This window comes from Panthera pardus, unplaced genomic scaffold, assembly GCF_024362965.1.
Source record: "Panthera pardus isolate Hobbes unplaced genomic scaffold, ASM2436296v1 HiC_scaffold_22, whole genome shotgun sequence".
Taxonomy (NCBI): Eukaryota; Metazoa; Chordata; class Mammalia; order Carnivora; family Felidae; genus Panthera; species Panthera pardus.
The window spans coordinates 87,084,886-87,108,274 of NW_026526788.1; the positions used below are offsets into that span (position 1 = coordinate 87,084,886).

The 23,389-nt window shown below is 42.8% G+C and overlaps 1 protein-coding gene across 6 annotated transcripts in view; it reads left to right on the plus strand.

The window, feature by feature from the left end:
• LOC109256724 (zinc finger protein 883-like) overlaps nt 1–23,389 on the plus strand; it is a 43,720-nt gene that overhangs the window by 16,198 nt on the left and 4,133 nt on the right. For 3 of the 6 annotated variants that reach the window (XM_053910116.1, XM_053910117.1, XM_053910115.1), the window contains exons 3-7: nt 36–175; nt 1,942–2,116; nt 16,241–16,397; nt 22,883–23,009; nt 23,244–23,336. In XM_053910116.1, the coding sequence (XP_053766091.1) occupies nt 16,305–16,397; nt 22,883–23,009; nt 23,244–23,336 (313 nt within the window). In that variant the 5' untranslated portion in view covers nt 36–175; nt 1,942–2,116; nt 16,241–16,304. Of the gene's footprint in view, nt 1–33; nt 176–1,268; nt 1,523–1,941; nt 2,117–14,940; nt 15,053–16,240; nt 16,398–22,882; nt 23,010–23,243; nt 23,337–23,389 lie in introns of those variants that run through there. The other 3 variants (XM_053910114.1, XM_019432296.2, XM_019432299.2) reach the window with 3 other exon arrangements.

Below are 23,389 nucleotides of genomic sequence, written 5' to 3' on the forward strand. Positions count from 1 at the left end.
TGAAATCATGTAACTGATTACTCCATTATCTACAGGGAAACCAACCCATATTCTGAATTTAATGTTGAGAACCTAGCAGCTGTTGGCTCTAACCTGTTCAGTGCTGGCCCGGAGACGGTCAGCAGCACACTGTGGCTGGCCTTGCCAATCCGGCGGAAGCACCCAGAGGTGGAAGGTGAGTGAGGCGCTCCTGGGTGGGGGCGGACACAGCCCTCCTGGTGCTTCAGCACAGCTAGTTCTTCTCATGTTCTGGCTTTCCCTGATTTCCAAGGTAACTAACACAGGCCTATCCTATGAAAATTGGAAAGTATAGAAAATGATGAAGACAAATTTTAAAAATTCACTAGTAGTCCTATCATTCAGATAAAAGTTTACACTTCCATTTGCATGGTCTCCTGCCTCCCCTCTTTCTGTGTGTGTATGCACATGTTGCACACAATTGGAATTTCACAGCACTGAACTTTATTTTTCCACCTAGTAGTAAATTATGGACTCGTTTACACATTATTAGGTGTTCTTACAAAATATTATTTCAAATTAGCATGCAATTTTTTATACTGAGGGGTACCATAATTTATTTATTATTTTGAGAGTTTTAATTGTTTTACATTTTTTGCTATCACACATAATTTGAAAAAGATCATTGTACCAAAAATTTATAAGTGCACTTGATTGTGGATTTAGGTTAAATTTTAAGAAACTGACTTGCTATGTTAACAGCAAAGAATAACTTAAATAAGTTTTGATCATTGTTTCCAAACTTTGACGTGTCTTTGGAGACCCCTGCACATACTATCCTACACAAGCAGGCAACAAATAAACTGGGATGTTTCATGACAACAGAGATGAAATATCACAAGTAAGTTTTTGAACAGTGAAAGAGGAAGGGATTGGTTTCTGAATCTCACACACGAGGGAGGCTTGTGACAGAGCCCGCATACATGTGTTGCACACTGGCTGTGTGGCTCAGGACAAGCAGGTGTGCTCTCAGTTCAGTTCCCTTCCCCCTTGGTACAAAGCAACACCAAGCAAAAGCTGAGGGCCTATCTGCAGCACTTCTGTGGTTCTGTGGAGCTAGTTCATGAAACTGACATAGTTATCACTTGAAAGACTTAGGTAATCAACACTTTATTGACTTAGGAAGTTTTGTTCCAAAAAGCAGTGTGTGGTTATAGTAAAACAGTCTTGGTTGCAATCCTGGCTCCACAGATAGCTTCCATCCGGATACTCGATGTCTCTGAATTGTAGTTGTTTCCTCTAAAAAACAGGAACATTAAGCCCTGCCTTAGACACCTGTATGGCTCAGTCGGCTGGGCCTCCGACTTTGGCTCAGGTCATGATCTCGTGGTTTGTGGATGTGAGCCCCACATTGGACTCTGTGCTGACAGCTCGGAGCCTGGAGCCTGCTTTGGATTCTGTGTCTCCCTCTCTCTTTGCCTCTCTCTCAAAAACAAATGAACCTTTAAAAAATTAACAACAACAACAACAACAACAACAACAACAAAACCTGCCCTAGACATGGGTAAGGAAGGTTTCTAGCTGGCTGTCTGGTACAAAGAGGCACTTTGCAAGCATTTCCCTCCATTTCTTGTAAGTGTTCAGAAAAATGGTTGCTGGAGACATCTTAGATGGTCTCTGGAGTCAGACTTCTCTGCATTATCATCGTGCAAAGATCTGTGTGGGACTGAAGGGTTGTAACTGCCCTCTTAGTTCTTGTGAACAACACGGAAAGATCCAGACGCTAACGGAACCGCTGTGTGGAGAACTTACAGCACATGTGCACTACAGGCCATTTCGGTCAAACCACAGCTGCAGACACAGCACAACATACTGAAGGGATGCTTTCCTTTGCGAGTTTGTAGGATCCAGTTTCTGTCCCCAACAGCCCAGTTTGGGTTGACATTTCTGGATGGCTCACAAGTGCCACTGTTTCTCATGCAGGTAGAGTCCACAAGGATATCGACAGAGTGGTTTCCCCTGCATGAGCGACAGTGCCCGGATGCTCTACACAGACGCCGTGGTGCGTGAGGTCCAGAGATACATTAATCTCATCCCGTCTAATCTGCCTCATGCCGTGACTCAGGACACCCAGTTCAGACAGTGTTTCACTCGTAAGGTCAGTCATCTTTTTCCTTTAAAAAGTTTAAATTATGACAGTTAAGTGTAGCAGCGTTCTCGCACAAAGAGACAGGTCACCGAGACTTTCCTTTCCAGGAAGCACCTTTATTCATCGTGCCGGCAGGGGTTCAGTGAGTTCATACCCCAAAAACTGAGCCCCGAGTGCAGCGGGGTGTGGCCTTTTGTACAATTTTTGCTCCTTTGCCTCCCATATATGGTAAGGTACACTCTGAATGGGCGGTCTTGTTACAGAGTCATGAGGGATGTCACGTGCGGGCATATAGCCAGGTTGCCTTCCCTTGTCTTGAGGTTTTTCACCACATTCCTTAGGGAGGGGCTCTGCCACATAAGTGCCTGAGTGTTTAATTTTAAGGGAAGTATATGTCTATTAACCCCATTGGCTAACTCTGGGTAAGTAAAATTTTTACCAAAAAGTCATTTGTTTTCTTTTTTTTTATATTAAAGTTTATTTATTTATTTTGAGAAAGGGAGAGAGAAAGCAGTGCATGCATATGAGCAGGGGAAAGGCAGAGAGAGAGGGAGAGAGAGAATTCCAAGCAGGCTCCACACCATCAGCACATGAAGCTGATGCAGGGCTCTATCCCACGAACCGTGAGATCATGACTTGAGCTGAAATCAAGAGTCGGATACTTAATGGACAGAGCTACCCAAGCACCCCTGTTTGTTCCCTTAAGAGGCATTTTAGGGGGCTCCTGGGTGGCTCAGTTGGTTAAGCCTCTGACTTCGGTTCAGGTTTTGATCTCACAGTTCATGAGTTCAAGCCCTGCGTTGGGCTCTGTGCTGACAGCTCAGAGCCTGGAGCCTGTTTCAGAGTCTGTGTCTCCCTCTCTCTCTCTGCCCCTCTCCCACTCATGCTCGCTCGCTCTCTCTCTCTCTCTCACTCTCAAAAATAATGAAAAAACCTAAATTTTTTTAAATTAAAAAAAGGCATTTTAGTAATCATGGTAAAAAAATAAACCTTTATACCTTAAGAAAGGTAGGAGAAAAAATATTTAGGACAGTTTTTATTCCAGAGATTCATAATTTCCATTATAATTTGCACTTTAAGCAGTCGTTAAATAAAACCCTACTAGAAATACTTGTGAGATAGACCTAAAAGGAATCTTGGAAAAGAGGAAGGAAAGACTGAAGTCTAACAAGTGATTAAATTAGAAGGTAGAGAAAGAGTAAGAGTGCAAATTCTAAAAGGGCATAAAGAGGTCATAATACCAAAAGCAGAAACTAATGATAGAAAAAAATAAGATCTAGGTTTTGGGGAAAACTATCAAAATAGCAAACCTCTAGAGAGACTGATTAAGAAAAAAAGAGTTTGAGGGAATAAATTAAATAATCAACTAAAAAACGAGAAATTTAAACAAATTTTTTAATGCTTATTTATTTTTGAGAGAAAGAGAGACAGACAGACAGACAGAATCCAAAGCAGGCTCCAGGCTCTGAGCTGTTAGCACAGAGCCTGACACAGGGCTCGAATTCACAAACAGTGAGATTGTGACCTGAGCCAAAGTTGGACGCCCAACCGGCTGAACCACCCAGGTGCCTCCCCAAAACAGAAATTCTTATAGAAATTGGAACATATTTGCATTTAAACAACACTAAGATATAAAAGGAAAATCGCATGGGCAGCAAGAAGAGAATTAGAAAGAAAATGTATGCTGTGGAATTCCTTATCTTTTTATGATTAGGAACAGATGTAATGTTTTAGTGAGAAAATTTATGGTTCTAAAGGCATATGACAGAAAAGATGGGCTAGGTACATCAGCAATGGTCAAACACAAAATGCACTTTAAAGAAGGCCCATTTAAAATGGACTCAAAAATTATAAGAAATACATCCCTAGGAATTAATCTAACAAAAGCTATGCAAGACAGTTTTGGAGAAAATTAACAAGGTATTGAAGGGCACAAAGAAGACCTAAGTAAATGGAGACATTCTGAACATGTTAGTAGAGAAAAACCAACACCAGGATGACATTTTCCCCATATTAATCTATAAATTCATTTCAATTCAAATAAGATTTTGAACTGTGTTTCCATGGGGCACAACCAGAAGGTCTTAGATTCATAAAGAATGGAAACATGCCCCCAAAAGGGTGAGAACATGAACCCTAATTTCTGTAAACGTGAGTGTGTTTACCTGCACAGGGAATCTGAGAACCAAGTGCAGGCTTTCCTGGATGCCACCGGCGTCACTGTAGCCTGTCTGTCCCAGCGCTGTGACACCGGGCCCTTACATATGGCCAGAACCAGAATCAGAGTTGAAAGGTCAGGGCAGGATTTTGAGTTCAGGGTCAGGGGTTAAATTAGGGTCATAGGTGAGGGTCAGAGTATAGGGTTGAGGATAAGATTAAGGTCCAGTTTTAAGGATCTAGAGTGCACATTAAGAGCTAGGGTTTCTTCCCACACTTGCTCTCAAGAGGTGCTCTTTGAAGCCATGTTTCTCCAGGACCCAGACTCCCTGCTGTGTAGCCAAGTTAGGAAACCCTCGTTCACAGCAGACTCACAGTGTGAGCTGACTGAGCACTGACTCACATAAGGTGGTTTACAAGGACAAACTGAGAAAATGCCCTTATATGGGCCTGATGAGTGTATGACTTCAACCTTGTCACGCCTCCCTTCCATCCGTTACTCCTGTTAAATGTGCAAAAATATTCACCTACTGCTTTGGCATCATCTCATGGCATGTTCTCCCGGGGGCCAGCACAAGGAAGGAAACAGGCATATTTTCTGCTTAATAAAAGTGTCTCAGAGAGTGAAAACAGATAGCCCAGTTACACAGTTTTCCAGTTGCCAAGCCTATTGAAGAACAAGAGTGTTCTTACCCCTCCATGCTGCCCAGAGCTCTTCTCCTGTCCCATCTCACATGCCGACTGAGTCTGCCCCACGTCCGGTCTCAACACATTATCGCCACGCTCACTTGAATCCAGCTAGCGGATGAGAAAGCAGCATTGAGAACCACAGGGGTTGGCAGCCGTGCCTTCTATTCATTTTCCCTTCTCTGTAAGTGGACACACCAAACCCCAAGGAAGTCCTCTGGGAAACATCCGACTGAAATCCAAGGAACAAGAGCGAACATAATTGGTGGACAACTGGCTAGTCTCTGTCCCGAGCTCGGAGCTGGGAGACCTCACAGAGCCTCACACGTGCTGAAGAAGGCTGCCCTGCCCTGTCTCCCTGTGAAAATGCCCTCAGTGCGAGCTGCTTCCCCAGTGCTCTGGGGACACAGGGATACCTGGTGCGGGTCACCAGCTCTGCACAGCACACCAGATGCCAGCCCCGTGCTCTGCTGTTGAAGCAGGAAGTTGACCCACTCCGCTGTGTGTCCACCTTGGTCACGAGGCCCAGGTGCCAGGCAGCAATGCTCATGTTCTGACTCTCAGCTTCTGCCCTAACTCCTCTCTCCTCTAGGGCCAAAAATACTCGTCAGGGCAGGACTTGGCATGGACATGACCCATGCCTTCTGCTGTCCTGCCTTCCCTGTTCCTCTTTGGCGTCCCTCACTGACTCAGGAACACCTCTCTTCCCACCCAAGATCTCACTGGTAATGAGATGTTTCCTCCAGGGGCGAGCAGATGAAGGAGCACAGCAATGGTGATGGAGAGTTGGGGCAGACTGGGAGAGCCAGGGAAGGAGCATTCCCACGGACAGTGTCAGATGCAGCAGGCTCATCAAGGCAGGAGAGAGCTGACAAGAGGCTGCTTCTAGCACATGGTGGCAGTGACACGTCTTTGCCAGAGCAGACTCAGGGGAACGAAGGGGTGAGTCAGGCCACAGTAGCCAAGGACCATGCGGAGTGCCCAAGTCAAAGCGGTCTGGACCGCTCTTCCGCTGAGTGTTGGTAGTAATGGGGAATGCGTCCAACTGAGTCCAGTATGGTACGCGAGACGTTAACATCAATGTAGTTGATAAAGCAGCAGCAGGACTTGAGAGGACTGACTCCCATTTTAAAAGAAGTTCTGTGGGTAAAATGCTGTCAAAAAGCATCACATGCCACAGAGAAGTCATTCAGGAAAGGAAGAGTTAATCAGTGCAGCATTAACTGATTTTTAAGAAATTGCCATGGCCACCTCAACCTTCAGCAGCCACCACCCTGATGAGCCAAAAACACTGAGGCATGACCCTCCACCCGTGAAAAGATTACAACCTGATTAACATTCAGATGATGCTTAGCATTTTTTAGCAGTAAAATATTTTACAATTAAGTATGTACATTGCTTTTCTGAGATAATGCTATTGCACGCTTAATATTGTGTAGTGTAAACATAACTTCTACATGCACTGGGAGACAAAAAATTCATCTGACTCACTTTATTGTGATACTCACTTTATTGAGTGGTTGGGAACAGAACCCACAATATATCTAAGGTGGGCCTGTATGTGGATCATCTTCCATATGCCAGGAGTGATATGTACACAGCTTCTGTCTTCACAATTTTGTACAGTATACATTCTTTATATATATATATACATACATATATATATATATTTAAATATTTATTTATAAAAAATTTTTAATGTTTTTTTATTCTTGAGAAAGAGAGAGACAGAGTGTGAGCAGGGGAGGGGCAGAGAGAGAGGGAGACACAGACTGTGAAGCAGGGTCCAGGCTCTGAGCTGTCAGCACAAAGCCCGCTGCAAGGCTCAAACCCACAAGCTCTGAGGTCGTGACCTGAGCCGAAGTCAGATGCTGAACTGCCCGAGCCACCCAGGCACCCTTGTATAGTGTATGTTCTCCTTTCCAACTTAGAAAAATCCAGAACATGAGGTTCCAAGAGCTAAGTGTGCTTCTCAGCATTACACAATTGATGATGAGTTACTCACACAGGGATCCTTCTCAGAGGAAATGGTCATACTGTGAATCTCAACACATTCCATAGGAGAGTAAGGCCTTGCTCCGTGACTCCTGCATCCAGTGCCGTGGGAGGTCAATGTAGAAGAGGCACTGCCAGGACATTAAATAGTTCATTCATCTAACTGTTTTTGAAGTTGCAGCAGAATCAATTCTGAGGAGCCTGATGAACTTATTTTTTAAAACTGGGGTAGAATAGAAAAGAAAACATTAGAACATACCACAATTAGTAAAGGGTAAGATTCACTTTGTGAACTTTTTGTTTCAGTTGTGTGAGGGTATATAGGGATTTACTGGGTTGGAAGTAAAATGTATGTCCTATTATGGGCTGAATTCTCAAAAAGTCTGAAAACCACAAGTTACTCTTATTCACTCATCTCGCCTTGGAAGGTGTTCCGCAAGTTGCCTCCTGTATGTTGTAGTTACACATCTGCCTGCTAGAGAGAAGGTGCTGCCTTGATGAATCCCGTTAAGTGCATGTGTGTGTGTGTGTGTGTGTGTGTGTGTGTGTGTGTGTGTGCATGTTGTATTACTGCTGCCCACTTCTCCGTGACAGAGCCGGGAGCCTCAGGTGCCTGGAGTGCAGGGGCCACCAGAGCCGATTAAGATGCCCAACTGAAAGTGCAGGCTCCACCCTTAACAGTACCTTCCTATTCTCTTCTTTCCAGAACTCTTTCTTCCATCACGTCACCTCAACTCTCTCAATGCTTCTCTCCATGATACCTAAACCCTTCTCTCCTCCCTGTCTCATCCTCGTGCATGTGGTTGAAAGGGAGTATTGGGATTCCAAAAATTCCAGGCTATGATCAGAAACCTCCCAAAGTCTTCATTGCTGTCTTGCTCCATGACTGTCTCTTCCTCCTCTCTTTTGGCTCTTGTACTCTCTCTTCCCTGCTTCATTGACAGATCAGCTTCTCCTGAAGCCTGCTCTTTCCATGACTCAGGAGGTCCTTGGAGAAAGAGCTCAGAGCAAAGGGGCTACCAACGGGATGCAGAGGAAATGATGATAAAGTAGGAGTAGGAGCTGACCCTTTTACTTTAACAAGTCTGGAGCAGGCACTTTCCCGGCAGATTGTGTATTTGTGCCTCAGATATGTGTTTTTGCTGCCGCTTTGGAAACACAAAATATTTATACGTTTTCTTCTGTAAGTCTTCCTTTGCCACCTGTGTTAGAGGATGGAAAAGGGACCCCTTTGCTTGCTTTGGGAATATAGACCTCTCCTTCTCCAGGCTGAGTCCATGCTAAGTGTGCTGAAACAGAGCTGCTAAACATCCCGTGCCCACACATCCTACCCAGAGCACTACTTTAGGTCAATGCATTCCTTCCACGTCCTGCGTGGGAGAGCCGGTGCCCACCTGGAACGGGCTCCAGGTGGGATGCGGTGGCGGCACCACCCCCCCGTCTGAGTCACCTGCAGCATCTCACATGCCACACTGCATCGATCAGCACAGGAAGGACAGTGAGCGAGAAATAAGTTCTGTTCCATCCAGTCACGGAGATAAATGAGACACAACACCATCAGACCAGGTGGGCCTAATGACTGCCTTAGCTTTCCAGACCACAGTGAGGGCACATGGAGACCCGTGGCGGTGAAATGGCAGAAGCGTGATCCAAGAGAGGAGGCTTCGGACATGTGGGGCAGAGTCCTGCAGAGGATGGGGGCAGGTGGGGGACTCTGATGTCCTGCAGGTGTCACAGGAGAAACCAGACTTCCTTGCAGTTTATATCCCGTATGTGACTCAGGCTCTATCAAGCAGAGATGTACTCAAACATAAGTGGTAGTTTTCAGTGGGGCAATTGGGTCTTCTGAGAAACACACGGGAAGTGCTACCCTCCTGGTGATGTTATTGATTCTGGTGGGTGATTGCGTTAGGATTGTTGGCTTGGGGACCACTCTTTGCTGAGAAGAGGTCAGTGTTCTGGCTAGGGTTCCCGTATTTGTTTTGACTTGACTTGAGTAGCAGTTGTTGTCTTGCTTGGGTTTCTTGCTGTCTTTGTTTTGTATTCCCCTCTATCCCCAGAAGAGCTGAGATACTAGCTTGTGTACACCGTTTATTTGGGAAATGATTGCAAAAAGCAACAATGAGGAAGTGCAGAAAATAAGAGAGGAGTGGAGGGAAAGACAGTTAAGGGTATCCTGCTGAGCTGCTGACCGCTGTGAACAAGCTGACATTCATCCTGTTGGGTACTCTGTAAAAAGCTAGGTCATATGTGTCTCAGCTGACCCACTGAGTCATGAGAAGCTATGGCTTGAAAGTTGGCCATGAACTCCTTGAACTCCCCACGAATGGAGTGACTGATCTCCCTTAGCTTTGGGAAAATTCCCAAGGCTGAATCATGGAGAGACAAGGTGGAGACGGGCTAGGGCTCTATCTGTGTGAGAGGGACTATCCTCCACCTCCATAGCTGGGCTGAAGGATGTAGCCAAGGACACCAATGGATCTCCTGTACTTCATGGAGTCCCCTCTTGCTTAAATTTTCAAGGCAGCGGCTGGCAGCAAAATCTAAAATACAACATCATAGTGTAAAAAGCCACGGTTCCTTCTGGTTCAAGTAGCTCCAGGCTCTAACTGACTTTTATTATGTCCTCTACAGACCTTGTAAATTTTAAATTAATGTCTCTAAAAGCTCACATTTGGGACTATATGACATTCAAGGGAAATATAGTCCCAGAAGGCATGTATTTACCAATACTGTAGCAAAAAGTTTATGTAATATTTCTTTTTATTTTCTCTGTATTATCTACTAAATTGTGTAATGTATCATGGTGGGTTTTTTTCAATTGCTTGATGAATTCTGTAATATAAACAGACCTTCTAAGTTATTGTCAGGTGTATTTTTCAGCATTTGCTATAATTTTACCCACTTCGTGAACATGTGTATTGCTATTATACAATTAAAAAAATTTTTTTAAGTATAATACCCCGGTCATGATAGTATCTGCAAAACTTCCAAAGCACATAAATAATAATGACTCATTCACATAATACTGACAATTGTTTGAGCTTAGTTTTGTTTGTTAAACTATGTGTCATTACTCTGTGACAACTGCAAAGTTCACAAGTGACTGAACATCCAGGTTTGAAAATTATGTGATTCTTAGAGGGACTTCCAGCACTATAGGGGGACCATTGATCTGCTCCCCAGCCAAACTGAAAATTATAAAACAAAACAAAAGAAAACAATAACCATTTGAAATCTGAGGAATCAGTTCCAAGGATATATGGCAAATGAAGAAATGTTAACTGGCTAGGAACTCAGTGAACTACAATTAAGATAAACACAAAGAAATCCAGTAAAAATGCTGAACATGAATGGCAGGGAAGAAATCTTAAGAGGAGGAGGATAGACAAATGAAGACCTTTTTACTTAAAAAGGAAACTTTTTATCACGTGAAGAAAACCCAGTAAGATTAACAATGTACTTCTCAGCAGAAACAAGAGAAGTCCGAAGGAATGGAAATAACGTATTCAAATTGCCCAAAGGAAAACACTGTCAACCAAAAAGCCTATATCCATCAAAACTATTTTTAAAAAATGAAGATGAAAAAAAGACATGCCTAGATAAACAAAACTGAGGAAATTTGTTGCTATCCGACTTGCCTGACAAGAAATATTAAGAGAAGCTATTCAAGATGAAAGTAAATGACCCCAGAGAGTAATTTGAATATATGCCCTCCAAAAGTAGGGGGAGGTACCAAGAAAGGTAATTAGATAACTATAAAAGAGAGTATAAATGAAAATTTTTTTACTTCCTTCTTTTATCTGATTTGAAAGAACTGTATAAAAAAGTAGGTATATAATGTCTTATTGGGCCTGTAATATATGAAAATATCTTTGCTTATAATAGTACAATGGAGGTGAGTGGGAGAGGATATGTATTATGATAACAAATAACTCCAGATGGTAACTTGAGACTATAAGAATAAATGAAGAGAACCATGAGTGATAAATAAGTTTAATACCTAAAAGTGTATTAAGTGTATCCTTGCTCTTCTTTTCTCAACTTCTTTAAAAAAACATCAAATTATGTAATAGAAGAATTATAATAAATTTTGTTTAGTTTGTAGAATTTTTAGATGTAACATGTATTAAATAATACTTTAAGAAAGGGTGAGGTGCATATAGAGATATATAGAAATCATGCTTTTATATGTAACTACAACTAAGTATGAATCTAGATCTGATCCTGATAATTTGAGAAGTATATAGTAAGCCAAAGAGCAATCACTAAGGAAATAACAAATATATAAGGAAAAAAAAATCATAAATGAAACTTAAATGTTACATATAAAATATTAACTTTTGCAAAAGAAAGCAGTAAGGAGGGATAGAGAAATGAAAAGATGTGAAACATAGAAAAAAACTAAAATTGCAAAAAAAAGTCCAAGTATATCAATAATACTTTATCAGACTGGATAAAGAACAAAGTCTCATATCTGTGTTGTATACAAGAGCCAGACTTGAGATTCAAAGATAAAAATGGATTAAAAATAGAAGGATGGGAAAATAAATGAAATTCAAACAAAAATATACAAGAATGCTATACTAAAGTGGTTATGCCGCTGCTAGACAAAATTGACTTTAAAACAAAAACTAGTTATTAGAGCTAAAGAGGGACATTTTTTAATGGAAAACTGTCAATTCATCAAGAAGATAGAGCAGTTATAAACATATATGCACCTAATGACAGAATACCAAAATACATGTAAGAAAACCTGACAGTAATAAAGGGAGAAATAGACAATAAAATGACAATAGTTAAAGACTTCAATACCTCATGTTAATAATGGATAGAACAACTAAGCAAAAGAAAAACTAAAAACTAGAAGATTCAAATAACAGTATAAACCAATTAGACTTAACCATCATATCTGGAACAATCCATTCATCAACAGCCAAATATGCATGCTTCTCAACTTCCCATAAACATTCTTCAAGAAAACCCATATACTAATCCATAAAACAAACTAGAATACATGTAAAATGATGGAAATAATACAAAACATAATCACAAATACAATCACAATCACAAATAATACAAAACAAAATCACGATCGAGTGGTTTTCATAATTAAAAACAGAACGTAGTTAGGGAAACTCACAAATATGTTGAAAATGAACAACCCCCAAAATTACATTTGTCAAAGAAGAAATCAAAAGGGAAATTAGAAAGTACACTGAAATAATTGACAATTAACACACAACTTACCAAAACTCATGGGAGGCAAGTAAAGCAGTGCTTGGGGGTCAATTTATTCCACAAATGTCTCTATGACAAAAGAAAAGAGATTCTGAATCAATAATGGAAACTTCCACCTTAAGACTCTTGAAAAAGAAGAAAAAAACAGGGGTAGGAGAGGGGAAAAAAAAAGAGAGAGAAAGTGACCTAAAGCAAGTAAGGGAAGGAAATAAAGATTGGAACAGAAAGAAATGAAACAGAGAATAGAAAAACAAAAGAGAAAAATCAGTGAAATCAAAATCAGGTTCTTTGAAAAGGTCAACAAAACTTACGAACATTAAGTAAATTGACCAAGAAATAGATAAGAGTCAAATTGCTAAAATCTGAAATGAAAGATTGGACATTACTACAGACCTTACAGAAATTAAACAGTTTTAAAAGGAATTATATGAACGACTGTACATACATTAGATAATTTAGATGACATGGATAAATTCCTAAAATACCAAAACTGACTCAAGAAAAAAATGTGAACAAGTGAAGAGATTGAATTAGTAACTTAAAAGTTCACATCAAGAAAAGCCCAGGTCCAGAACTTCACTGATGAAGGAACAAACATTTGAATGTTTGGCAGGGATTTAAAGGATCTCCAACTATCACACGCATAGGTGTTAAATAGAGGAATATGGGATCCAGGGGACTGAGGAAGGGAGGTGAGGGATCCCAGAATCTGAGAAAAGAAGAGAATAGGAAATAAAGACTGAGGTTCCTGGGTCTACACAGTACAGCCGATGAGGGGCAATTGCAGGATGAGAAAAAGATACATAAATTTGAAAAGATGAGGTCATATTTTAGGAAAAGGGAAAACCACAGATAGGTCAGATAGGTCATGGGCCAGACAGTCAACCCCCACCCCTACCTCTAAAGTACACATCAACCCAATTACAAAAGCCAGTTTTATCCCTGTTTCTACAGATGCTGCATCGACAGCAGAAAGCCGAGTGTTGAATTTGTTTATAGCGTGACAGAAACCAGGGAAGGGAAGCCCATGTTGAAGCCCAACCCTCAGGAAAATAAATAAGATTTTGATGAGTAGATTCATGAATGGAAAAATCGTTGGAGTCTCTGAGCAAGTAATTACCAGACACTGGAAGTGTAAATCTGCACTGTTTTGGAGGGGATCCACTCTATGACCCAATGATTTCATTCCTGTATATACACTAGAGCAGGTTTCCCAATAGTGCAATATCATCCTTTGATGGCTTAGAAGTTATTTTAATGGGTGAGAATAGCATCTATTGATGAAACTGGTACATGCCTTCTGCGCTAAGAGGGCATTTGAACTAGGGGCGCCTGGGTGGCTCAGTCGGTTGAATGTCTGACTCTTGATTTCGGCTCAGGTCATGATCTTACAGTTTCATGAGTTTGAGCCCCATGTTGGCCTCCGTGCTGACAGTGTGGAGCCTGCTTGGGATTCTCTGTCTCCCCCTCTCTCTGTCTATCCCCCACTTGTGCTGACTTTGTCTCTCTCAAAATAAATAAACACACTTAAAATTTAAAAAGAAGGCATTTGAACTAGCATCTATTTAATACGTTCATTGAGAGTTGCAGGTACATGTTTACATAACTACCCCGTGATATTTCTGCCTCTGCATCCATTTTGTGTGCCCGAGGGGCATGCTGGAACCTCAGACTGACAGTAGCCCTTCCCTAGATAACAGTCTGCAGAGTCAGGAACAAATGCAAATTCCTCATATAATCTTCCCCAGTACCCCTTGTGAGCAACAGTTCCCCTCCCTCCCACGACCTTCACCTTGTACATCCCTTAGGTAAGACCCCCATGGACCATAGCAAAACTGTACTCTTTCTGGTTTGAATTGACCCATTTGGCCTTATCCTTGGAACCCCAAAGCACATCAAAGGGGGACCATAATGAAGATGCGGTCCAGGTTCCGCTGCACTCACTCTGCCTGCACCCTGTCTTGACCTCTCGCCTTGTGGCCCCTTGAAGCATGAGGTATAGTTCCTCCTGAACCTGTGCGCAATAAACTTCTCCATTTCCCTTTCCCCCGTGGTCTTTCGTTGAAGACTGACTCAATCCCAAACTCCAGGATCTACTTTACAAATATTAATTTAACACTTGCCATATCTGTTTGTTAAGTACTTTAATAAAATGCAGATATTGTAGTAGTTCACTATTCATGCTTTAGTATGCTTGTGGGAAAAAAAACCCAGTGGCTTCTATAACCATTACCATAACATAGCTAGCAATTAAAGCTAACATTTCATGTGATGTAATGTTTCCTCCACATTAGACTTTTCCTATTTAGAGACGACATCTCTATCATTTGGTAAAATCAGGATGTGGGGCACCTGGGTGGCTCAGATGGTTAAGAGTCTGACTTCAGCTCAGGTCAAGATCTCATGGTGTGTCTGTGTGCTGACAGCTTGCAGCCTGGAACCTGTTTTGAATTCTGTGTCTCTTCTCTCTCTGCTCCTCTCCCGCTCACTCTCTCTCTCTCTCTCTCTCTGAAAAACAAGTAAACATTAAAAAAAAAACCTTTTTTTAAATGTCTTTCAAAGGAGTTAAAAAAAAGTCAGGAATTAATAAGGGACGAGAATCCCACGTTTGGCCACGTGGGTGGACCCCAACTCTCATCCATCACCTCACCTCCCAAAGCTCCTAATGGACAGAGCGCAGAGGTTTGTGGGAAATGTAGTCTCTCCGTTGCACAGACGTCTTCCCGCAGGGGACTCTGGGAGTCTTCCGGGCTCCCTCTGCGCACGTGCGGCCCCCGCCCCCTTCCGCCAGGAACTTCCGCTCCTGGCTCCTCTTTCGCCGCCTCCCCGAGGGCCCTAGGCTGGGGTCTGTGTCGGTCCCTGAAGGTTGGTGCGAGGGTGAAAGGGGAGCCCTGCGCCACTCGGGGACTGGGCGGGCGAGGGGGAGGGGTCGTCCCCTTGGTGGGAGCGGGAAGGTGGGTTGGTGACCGACGGCGAGGCGGGATCCGGCTCGGGCTGTGCTTTCAGTGGTTGCTTGGTCAGGAGAAGGCGCGCTGTAGAAGGCGCGGCGTGTGCCTCCGGGAGCTTGGCGAACTGGGTGGTCGAGTCCAAGAGGCAGCGAGGGCGGGGGTGGGTCTGCAGACGGTCAGCGAGCGTCGGGGGCTGCGGTCGGCGTCCTCGTTCCAGCGGTGTCCCCAACCGTGGTGGCGTTCGGTTTGCTCACCTGTAACGTGAGCGTATTGATGAGCAGTGAGATGTCCGCGATTCCCGGAGAGATCATCGTGAAAGGTGTGCGCACCCGGGTCTAAGGGTGAGGCAGTTGTTGTATTTGCGGGGTTTCTTGGCGTCTCCACAGCAGGCGGTGGCAGGGGTCAGTTCCCCCCCCCCCCCGCCCCCGCCCTGCACTGTGTAGCCTGACCTTTTTGGTGATTTGTGTTGGTTGCCGGCTAAGCCGTGCGTCCCTAGCAGGCTAGCCCCAGGTGTCTTCACAAGATGATAGTGTTCCCGGAAGGTAACCGCTAGTGGAAAAGTCCTCTTCATCCTGTGTCTGGGTCACAGGTGCTGAGCTGAGCTCCCTTTGACCAAAGCAAGTCGAATGGCAAAGCCCACGCCGGTGTTGAGGAAATGGTTACAGGGAAGCAGGTCATTGAGAACCATTACGGGAACAGTGTGCCACACAAGAAATGTACCTTAGGTTCTTTTCCTATAAAATCACAGGCCAAAAATGTTGAGTTGCAAGATGTATACTTTCCGTGAAGATAAGGTGTTTAAGCTACAGGTGTCCCCGTGGAAACGCAAATATGAAGCCCTGTGTGTATGTCTCTATTAATAGGAGCGTAGTTAAACCGCCCTGGTTTAAATAAGCATCTTCAGAATTTTAAGTTAATTCTTACTAGTAACTGTTGATAAAATCAGTAGGACATGGGTGTTTTCAGTAACCAAGGATAAACTGCACGTGCAGTTAATGGGCTTGGGGGTTCCCCTGCAATAGGGTGTTTCCTGCTGTTTCTCAAGGTGTGAGGTTCTGTTGTCTCACAGCAGGTGACCCCCCCCCTTGTTAATTGTCTTTTCTAGCTGTGTGTAGAGAGCCTCACACAAGAGAATCCAGGACCTAGGAGCAAGTCACAGCAGTCCTGTCATGACTCTGGTCCATTGGCCCTCTCTCCCAGCTGTCCTCCCACAGTCCTCGGTGCGTTTCCAAGAGCAGCAGAACATGCAGAATTCATCTCTGGTGAGTGGGTTGTTTGCTTGCTCCTCAGCTTGTGTTACATCGTGCTTCGTGAGCTTTACGAAGGGCAGTTCATAAATTAAAATAGAAAAGTAGAAATAAGTGAAACTCAGCTTCTGGGAAAAATACCTAAACGTGGAAATGGTGGCATGTAGGTATGGACGGGTTCTATGACCTGAGAGTCCTCCAAGGTGAGTGCAGGTTCGTCCCTGATTTCTCTTTCTGATGTCGTGGAGAAAAGATAGGCACATTTGTTATCTTTTCAGAATGGCCCCTTAGAGGAAAGTGTGCCGCATTCTTATGGGACACGAAAGCTTGCAGGCACGGAAGTCCGAAACGGTGCCTTTGTCGGTCACGGAGATGGTGTCGTGGACAGCGTTTCACTGGCAACCTGGAAATCAACACGTCCAGCATTCTGCAGCGGTGTCGGTCACCTGGGGCTGGAACACGGCTTGCTCACTAAGGGTTTTCTGGCGTTGCGAAAGTAGCGTCCCAGACAGCTTTTGGAAGGCCCTACTTGATCCTCGGCTAAAACCTGGGATGTCTGGGGGACTGAATTGACTGCGGGTCCTTCAAATAAGTCTCCCCACGTTTCTGTCAGCTAGTCTGTCTGTGTAGGTTGTGGGGCCGACTGTTCACAGTTGTATTTTTCTGACAAATATTTCCACTGCTGGTCTGCATCTTAACCTACTCAGTGTGGTGCCAGTTCACGTCTTCTAAGTGAGGAAATAACCTACAACCTGCATTATCCACCTAGATTATAGTTAGACTCAGTGTACTGTGGGCGTCGCCTCACGTGAACCTTCTGCCGTGGTGACACTGCTCTCCAGGATCTTCTCCTGGACATTCTTGTCTGTTAGCTCCTGTGGCGGCCTGCCTGATGATTTCTTCTGCTTCCCTGAATTCTTCTGTGTGTTTCTTCTCCTGAACATCGCTCTCCAAGTGTTCAAATCTGGCCCCCATATTCACACGATGCGGTTTTCCTCGACTTGTCTGGCCCTCTGTAGTTTGATAGTCTTGAGCATTTCCCTCCAGCTTGGACCTCTTCCCCATCCTTTAGACCATAGGTCCAACTCCCCCGTGAATGCGTTTTTTGTGGCTGTCCAGAAGGCACCTCACACGGAGCGAGTCCCACCTGAAATCCGTGTCGTCTTTTCTTCCCTTACGTGTGATATACCGTCCATTCACCAGTGACTCTAATGCGATTTCTCCTGGATGCCTCCTCCTCTCTCAGGTATAATCTCCTCTTACATGAAGACCCATGTGTTTGTTTTGTTAGTTTATCAAAAATCTGCATTGGTGCTCACAGACAAATGTAGTAACTGTCTGTTTTACATTGGAATTGTCCTTCTTGGAAAAATCTGAAGGATGTATATGCCTGGTGATTGGGTTGGGTCCCTCTTGAGCTGTGCTACTAGCCAACATGTGTGGTGACAGCTTCAGGAGTCCGGTTGGAGAACGTATTCAGGAATCAGTGATATACGTTCAAACAAGTGTTAAGAATGAAGATAGGCAAAGTATGAAACAAGGAGCTCAGATTTTTATAATTTTTACCTTTTATTTTTATAAATTTGTCAGTGATTCTATCTGTATTTTTTATTATCGTATAATTGAAATTGCTAGTTCAAAAATGAACTGTCATGTTTTCAACCCTGTTAAAGGATATTTAATTTTTCTGTTCCAGCTAATCATTTAAAAGAAATGAGTAAGGAAAAATGGATGTTTGCATCAACCATAAATAGAATTTTGGACTACAATTTGGTGAAAAGTTGGTTAACTTTTTTTATTTTGATAACATATACATAACCTGGAGCACCTGAGTGGCTCAGTCGGTTAGGCATCTGACTCTTGATTTTGGCTCAGGTCATGATCTCACAGGTCATGATCTCACAGTTCATGGGTTCGAGCCCCATGTCAGGCTCTGCACTGACAGCATGGAGCCTGTTTAGGATTCTCTCCTTCCCTCCCTCTGTGCCCCTCCCCTGCTTGTGCTCACTCCCTCTCTCAAAATAAATAAATAAACAGTAAAAAAAAAAAAAAAAAAAAAAAAATATATATATATATATGTATATATATATATATATATATATATATATATATATATATATATATCACCTCGAATTGGCCGTATTGGCCATTTTAATTAAAAATGTCAGTTCAGTGGCATTAGTTTTAATCATCTTGTGCAACTGTCTCCAGAATTTTTTCATGTTTCCCAAATGAAGCTCTGCTCATTAAATACCAAGTACCTGTCCCCTCTAATTCAGCCCTTGGCAACCATGATTTTATTTTCTACGTCCATGAAGTTGACTATTCTAGGGAGCTTCTATAGGTGAAGTCAGGCAATATTCATCTTTTCATGACTGACTCATTTTACTTAGTGTATTGTCTTCAGGGTTCAGTTGTGTCACAGGATGCCATGGTTATAACATGTTTGTTACTCCCTTGAGGTTGAGTTTAATTAGTCTTGACTCTCCAAGCATTTCTTACATTTTTTTCTGTAAAAATTGGAAGAGGCAACTTCTTCAGCCTTAAACAGTAACAGATAAAATGAGAAATCCTTTGAAAGTTTTTCAGTCCTACAGGTTCCCAAATTTATAGTATCTCCCAATTTTCTTTCATTCCTGTTTGCACACTGAAGTCTTTTTTTCCACCTGAGCTTATCACTTTTCCTATAGTATTTAACTAAAGGCAGCGACTAGTGCCTGATACTTACTACTAATACTCTGTTTTCCCACCTCTTTTTCTAAAGCTTTAAATCCATATGGTAATCATCCCTCATGTTACTTCAGTAACATTAGGTACATAAGTACCGGTGATCATAAGTAACACTGATCTGCTATTTAGCCCCTGGTATCATGGATCACCTTCGTCCCATTTTCTTTGCACTGCTTGTTTCTGTTTGGTGGTTATGCCGATTCATTACCAGTTAGGTCCACAACAAAGGTTTCATTCTTTCTTATGCTACCTGTCCATCACGGATCAGTTTTGCTTTTTATCCTTTTTGTCTCATTCAGTATCCCAGACAGAGGAGCACTTTTTTTTACTGTAACATTGTTGGTCCTGTGACAGAGGGAGGACATGGTGATCTATGCATGGCTCTTCCAGCTTCTGCTTGGAAGTGACATGTGTCACTTCCATTCACTTGTTCTTGTTCAGTGCCAGGTAAATGGAAGAATATAGATCTGTTTATGTGAGTTCCACCTCCAAGGGATATTAATCCTTTTGCAGAGAAGGGCACCACAGGGAGTACTGTGGACTGTATTGTATTCTCCCAGAATTTGTATATTCAAGGCCAGCCCTAACTGCCAATGTGACTGCATTTGGAGATCAAGCCTTTAGAAAGTAATTATTGTTAAATGAGGTCCTAATGTTGGGGCCCTAATCTGATAGGATTGGTGGCCTTACGAAAAGAGGAAGAGGAGAGATTTTTATTCCTCCACCATGAGAAAACACAGCAGGAGAGTGACCATCTGCAAGCCAGGAAGATGGTCTATACCAGGCACAGAACTGGCTGACGCCTGATCTTGGATGTCTCAGCCTCCAGAAATCTGAGAAAAATTTGCTTACAAAAAAATTTTTTTTAATGTTTATTTATTTTTGAAAGAGACAGAGTGTGAGCGGGGCGGGGGGCTAAGAGAGAGAGAGAGGGAGTCACAGAATCCGAAGCAGACTCCAGGCTCGGAGCTGTCAGCACAGGGACCAACGTGGGGCCCGAACGCACGAGCCATGAGATCGTGACCTGAGCCGAAGTTGGAAGCTTAACCAACTGAGCCACCCAGTTGCCCCAAGAAATTTGCTTTTGAATCCATCTAGTCTAGGGTATTTGTTATGTCAGCCAGAGCTGACTGATAAGGGAGAGACACTAAATTTTGGTGAACAGAAGTATAACCTACCACGGTCTCTGTCTATTCTTACTTAATCTTCTCTATGAACTTTTAAATTAGCTTGTCTGTATCTAAGGATGTGTTGTTTATTAGGATAATATTACATGAATTTCCTGATTATTAACTTACTGAGAATTGATATCTTTTTGATGTAGATCTTCCTACTTGTGAATATGGTGTCTTTCATTTATTAGTTCTTGTAGCCTTCATATTTTTTTCTCGCATAGCTTTGTATGTTTTCTGTTAATGTATTGATATGTATTCTGCTTTTTGTTGTTGTTATAGTATGAATGTTTTTGTAGGTATGAAGACATTATTTTTATAACCTACAGTTTATAGAATTTTCTTATAGAAAATTCTTGTCTTTGTGACGCCTGGTGGTGATTAAGTGTCCAGTTCTTGATTTTGGCTCAGGTCATGATCTCACAGTTGGTGGGATAGAGTCGGGCCTGCTGGTGTGCTCTCCTTGTCTCTCTGTCTGTCTTTCTGTCTCTCTGTGTGTCTGTCTCTCTCTCTGTCTCTCTCTGCCCCCTCCTGATTGTGTGTGCACTTTCACTCTCTCTTTCTCTGTCTCAAACTTAAAACAGAAAATTATTTTCTTTCTATAGAATAGTTCTCATAGGATTCTTTTGAGTTTTCTACGTATAAATTATATTTAAATTATGACCGTTTTTACAACTATTTATCTCTTTTCAATTGCATTGACTGTTACCACTTGTAAATTGTTGAATAATTGTGGTGGGAGAGCACCTTTATACTCCAGTATTTCCTCATGAAGTGTGATGCTGCCTCTGGGGTAAGACATACACATTTAATCATTTTAAGGAAGAATCCTCTAAATCCCCTTTGGTTAATGGTTATTATTACAAATGGGAGAATATTTTGTAGATACCTGCTTAGTGTCTATTTGAATCATCATAGGACTTTTCAGAAACGTGAATATGATGACGTGTATTAATAGAGTCCTTAGTATGGAGGTTATTTCTATTCCTGGAATAATCTCTAGAAATTTTCTCTGTGTCGTGGTGTCTCTCTCTTTCTCTGACAGTCAGCATTGGTGTGTGCTAAGACACGGCACCTGTTCCTTTCTCCTTTCAAAGTCTCAGGTTCTCTGTGAGCCGTTCCATTCACTCTGATGGCTTCAGCTACTACTAAAATTCTGCTGCTTCCCCAATGTTTATTTTCAGCTTGGATCTCTCCTGAGCTCTAGATCACGTATCCAGTTGCCAGTATGACATCCCTGTGTACGCACAGACTTCAGACAAGCTGTGTCCAAAATCTATGTCTCTTGTGCACACTCTGTGCCCTATTTTATTTCATCTTATAGCACCAGTATGTATCTAGCTGGTCATGCAGACAGCCGGGTTCTGTCTTCACCCTTCTCAGAACAAATTAGAACCAACTTGTGTTCCTGCTTTCTTTTCGTTTTTGCTTTGTAGGATTAGTACCCTATTCTGTAATTTTATTGCTCTGTATCCTGTAACCCCAAGTTTGTCCTCTGTCACTCTCTTCTAAGCTCTTTCCCATCCTGCTTCTAGGGGAGGACTGTTAAAAAGAAAATCTGGCCGTGTAACTTATCTCTTCTTACTGGCCCCTCATTATTGACACCCTGTGGTTTAGGAAGTAGGAGGTACTCACACTGGGGAGGACAGAAGCAACCCTTTGGGATAAGGAGGAAATATTCAAATATTCAAATATTTGAATATTGAAATATTCAAAACAACGGTGAGTGCATCAAATTTGTTGTGTTGGAATTAGGTCAGATATTTAAATGCAGAACTATAGGGGTGCCTGGGTGGCTTGCCGGTTAAGTGTCTGACTTCAGCTCAGGTCATGATCTCGCAGTCTGTGAGTTCGAGCCCTGCGTCAGGCTCTGTGCTGACAGCTCAGAGCCTGGAGCCTGCTTTGGATTCTGTGTCTCCCTCTCTCCCAGCCCCTCCCCCACTTGCACTCTGTCTCCCTCTCTCTCTCAAAAACAATTTTTTTTTTAAATGCAAACTATAATCTGTTCCTTAAATACCTTTACTGCCTTTATGTCTCATCACAGCCTAGGAGCAACCATTTGGACATGGTGCTGTTTGTACTTCCATTAATGTAGCATGTGTACCTGTTGCCCTCGTGACTTCTACTGTAGTCTCATAATTATGAGAATATGTTGTTGACATTAAACAGCTAATGTGTTTGGCTCTTCAGGGAAGTGTGATTGGATGGCACAAGGGCAGCTGTTTTCTTCTTTCTTACTCTTGTCTACATTAAACACGTCTAACCTAGTTTATCTAGTGCATTACTGCAGGTGTATGTTTACACTAAGGCCTCCATACCAGGTCACACACACCTTTGAGGAGCACAGTTATCTTTTCGTCTCTAGTAGCAAGGACGGTTCCAGATTGACAAGGGAAACTTTATGATTGTACTTTTAGGGATTAAAGAGTTAACATGGGTAGGATAGTTCTACTGTGGATTCGTTTTAGCCCACGGTATAGAGTACAAAGCATGGTGTATCCTGTGTAAGACAAAACACACAAAAAAGAATGAACTCCCAGACTTGTTCTTCTGATCCCAGCTGATCCCTTGAATTGAGACACGTGTCATTCATTACAGGGGTTGGTGTCGTTTGAGGATGTGGCTGTGAACTTCACCTGGGAGGAGTGGCAGGACCTGGATGATGCCCAGCGGACCCTGTACAGGGTCGTGATGCTGGAGACCTACAGTAGCCTGGTGTCACTGGGTGAGTGAAAGTGTCTTAGTGTCCTAGCACTGCTTTCTTCATTGGTAAACGTGCAAACTGTTTATGAGGTTAAATGCTGCTTAGGTTTAAGATTCGAGGCCCAGAAGACCGTGGGTGTTCACCTCTCTAATCAGAGGTTCAGATCGGCCCTTCATTGCACGACTCTTGACGCTGTGCTCCTGTCATTCTTTCAAACGGTTTGGTAAAAGCCCCCCCTTTATTTCTGATCAACAGGGCACTGCATTCCCAAACCTGAGGTGATCGTCAAGTTGGAGCAAGGAGCAGAGCCATGGACAGTAGAGGAACCCCTAGAGCAGAGCCTCCCAGGTCTGTCAGTGCATACTGGGCAGGGGTCTGGGAAGGGGAGAGCATAGCAGATG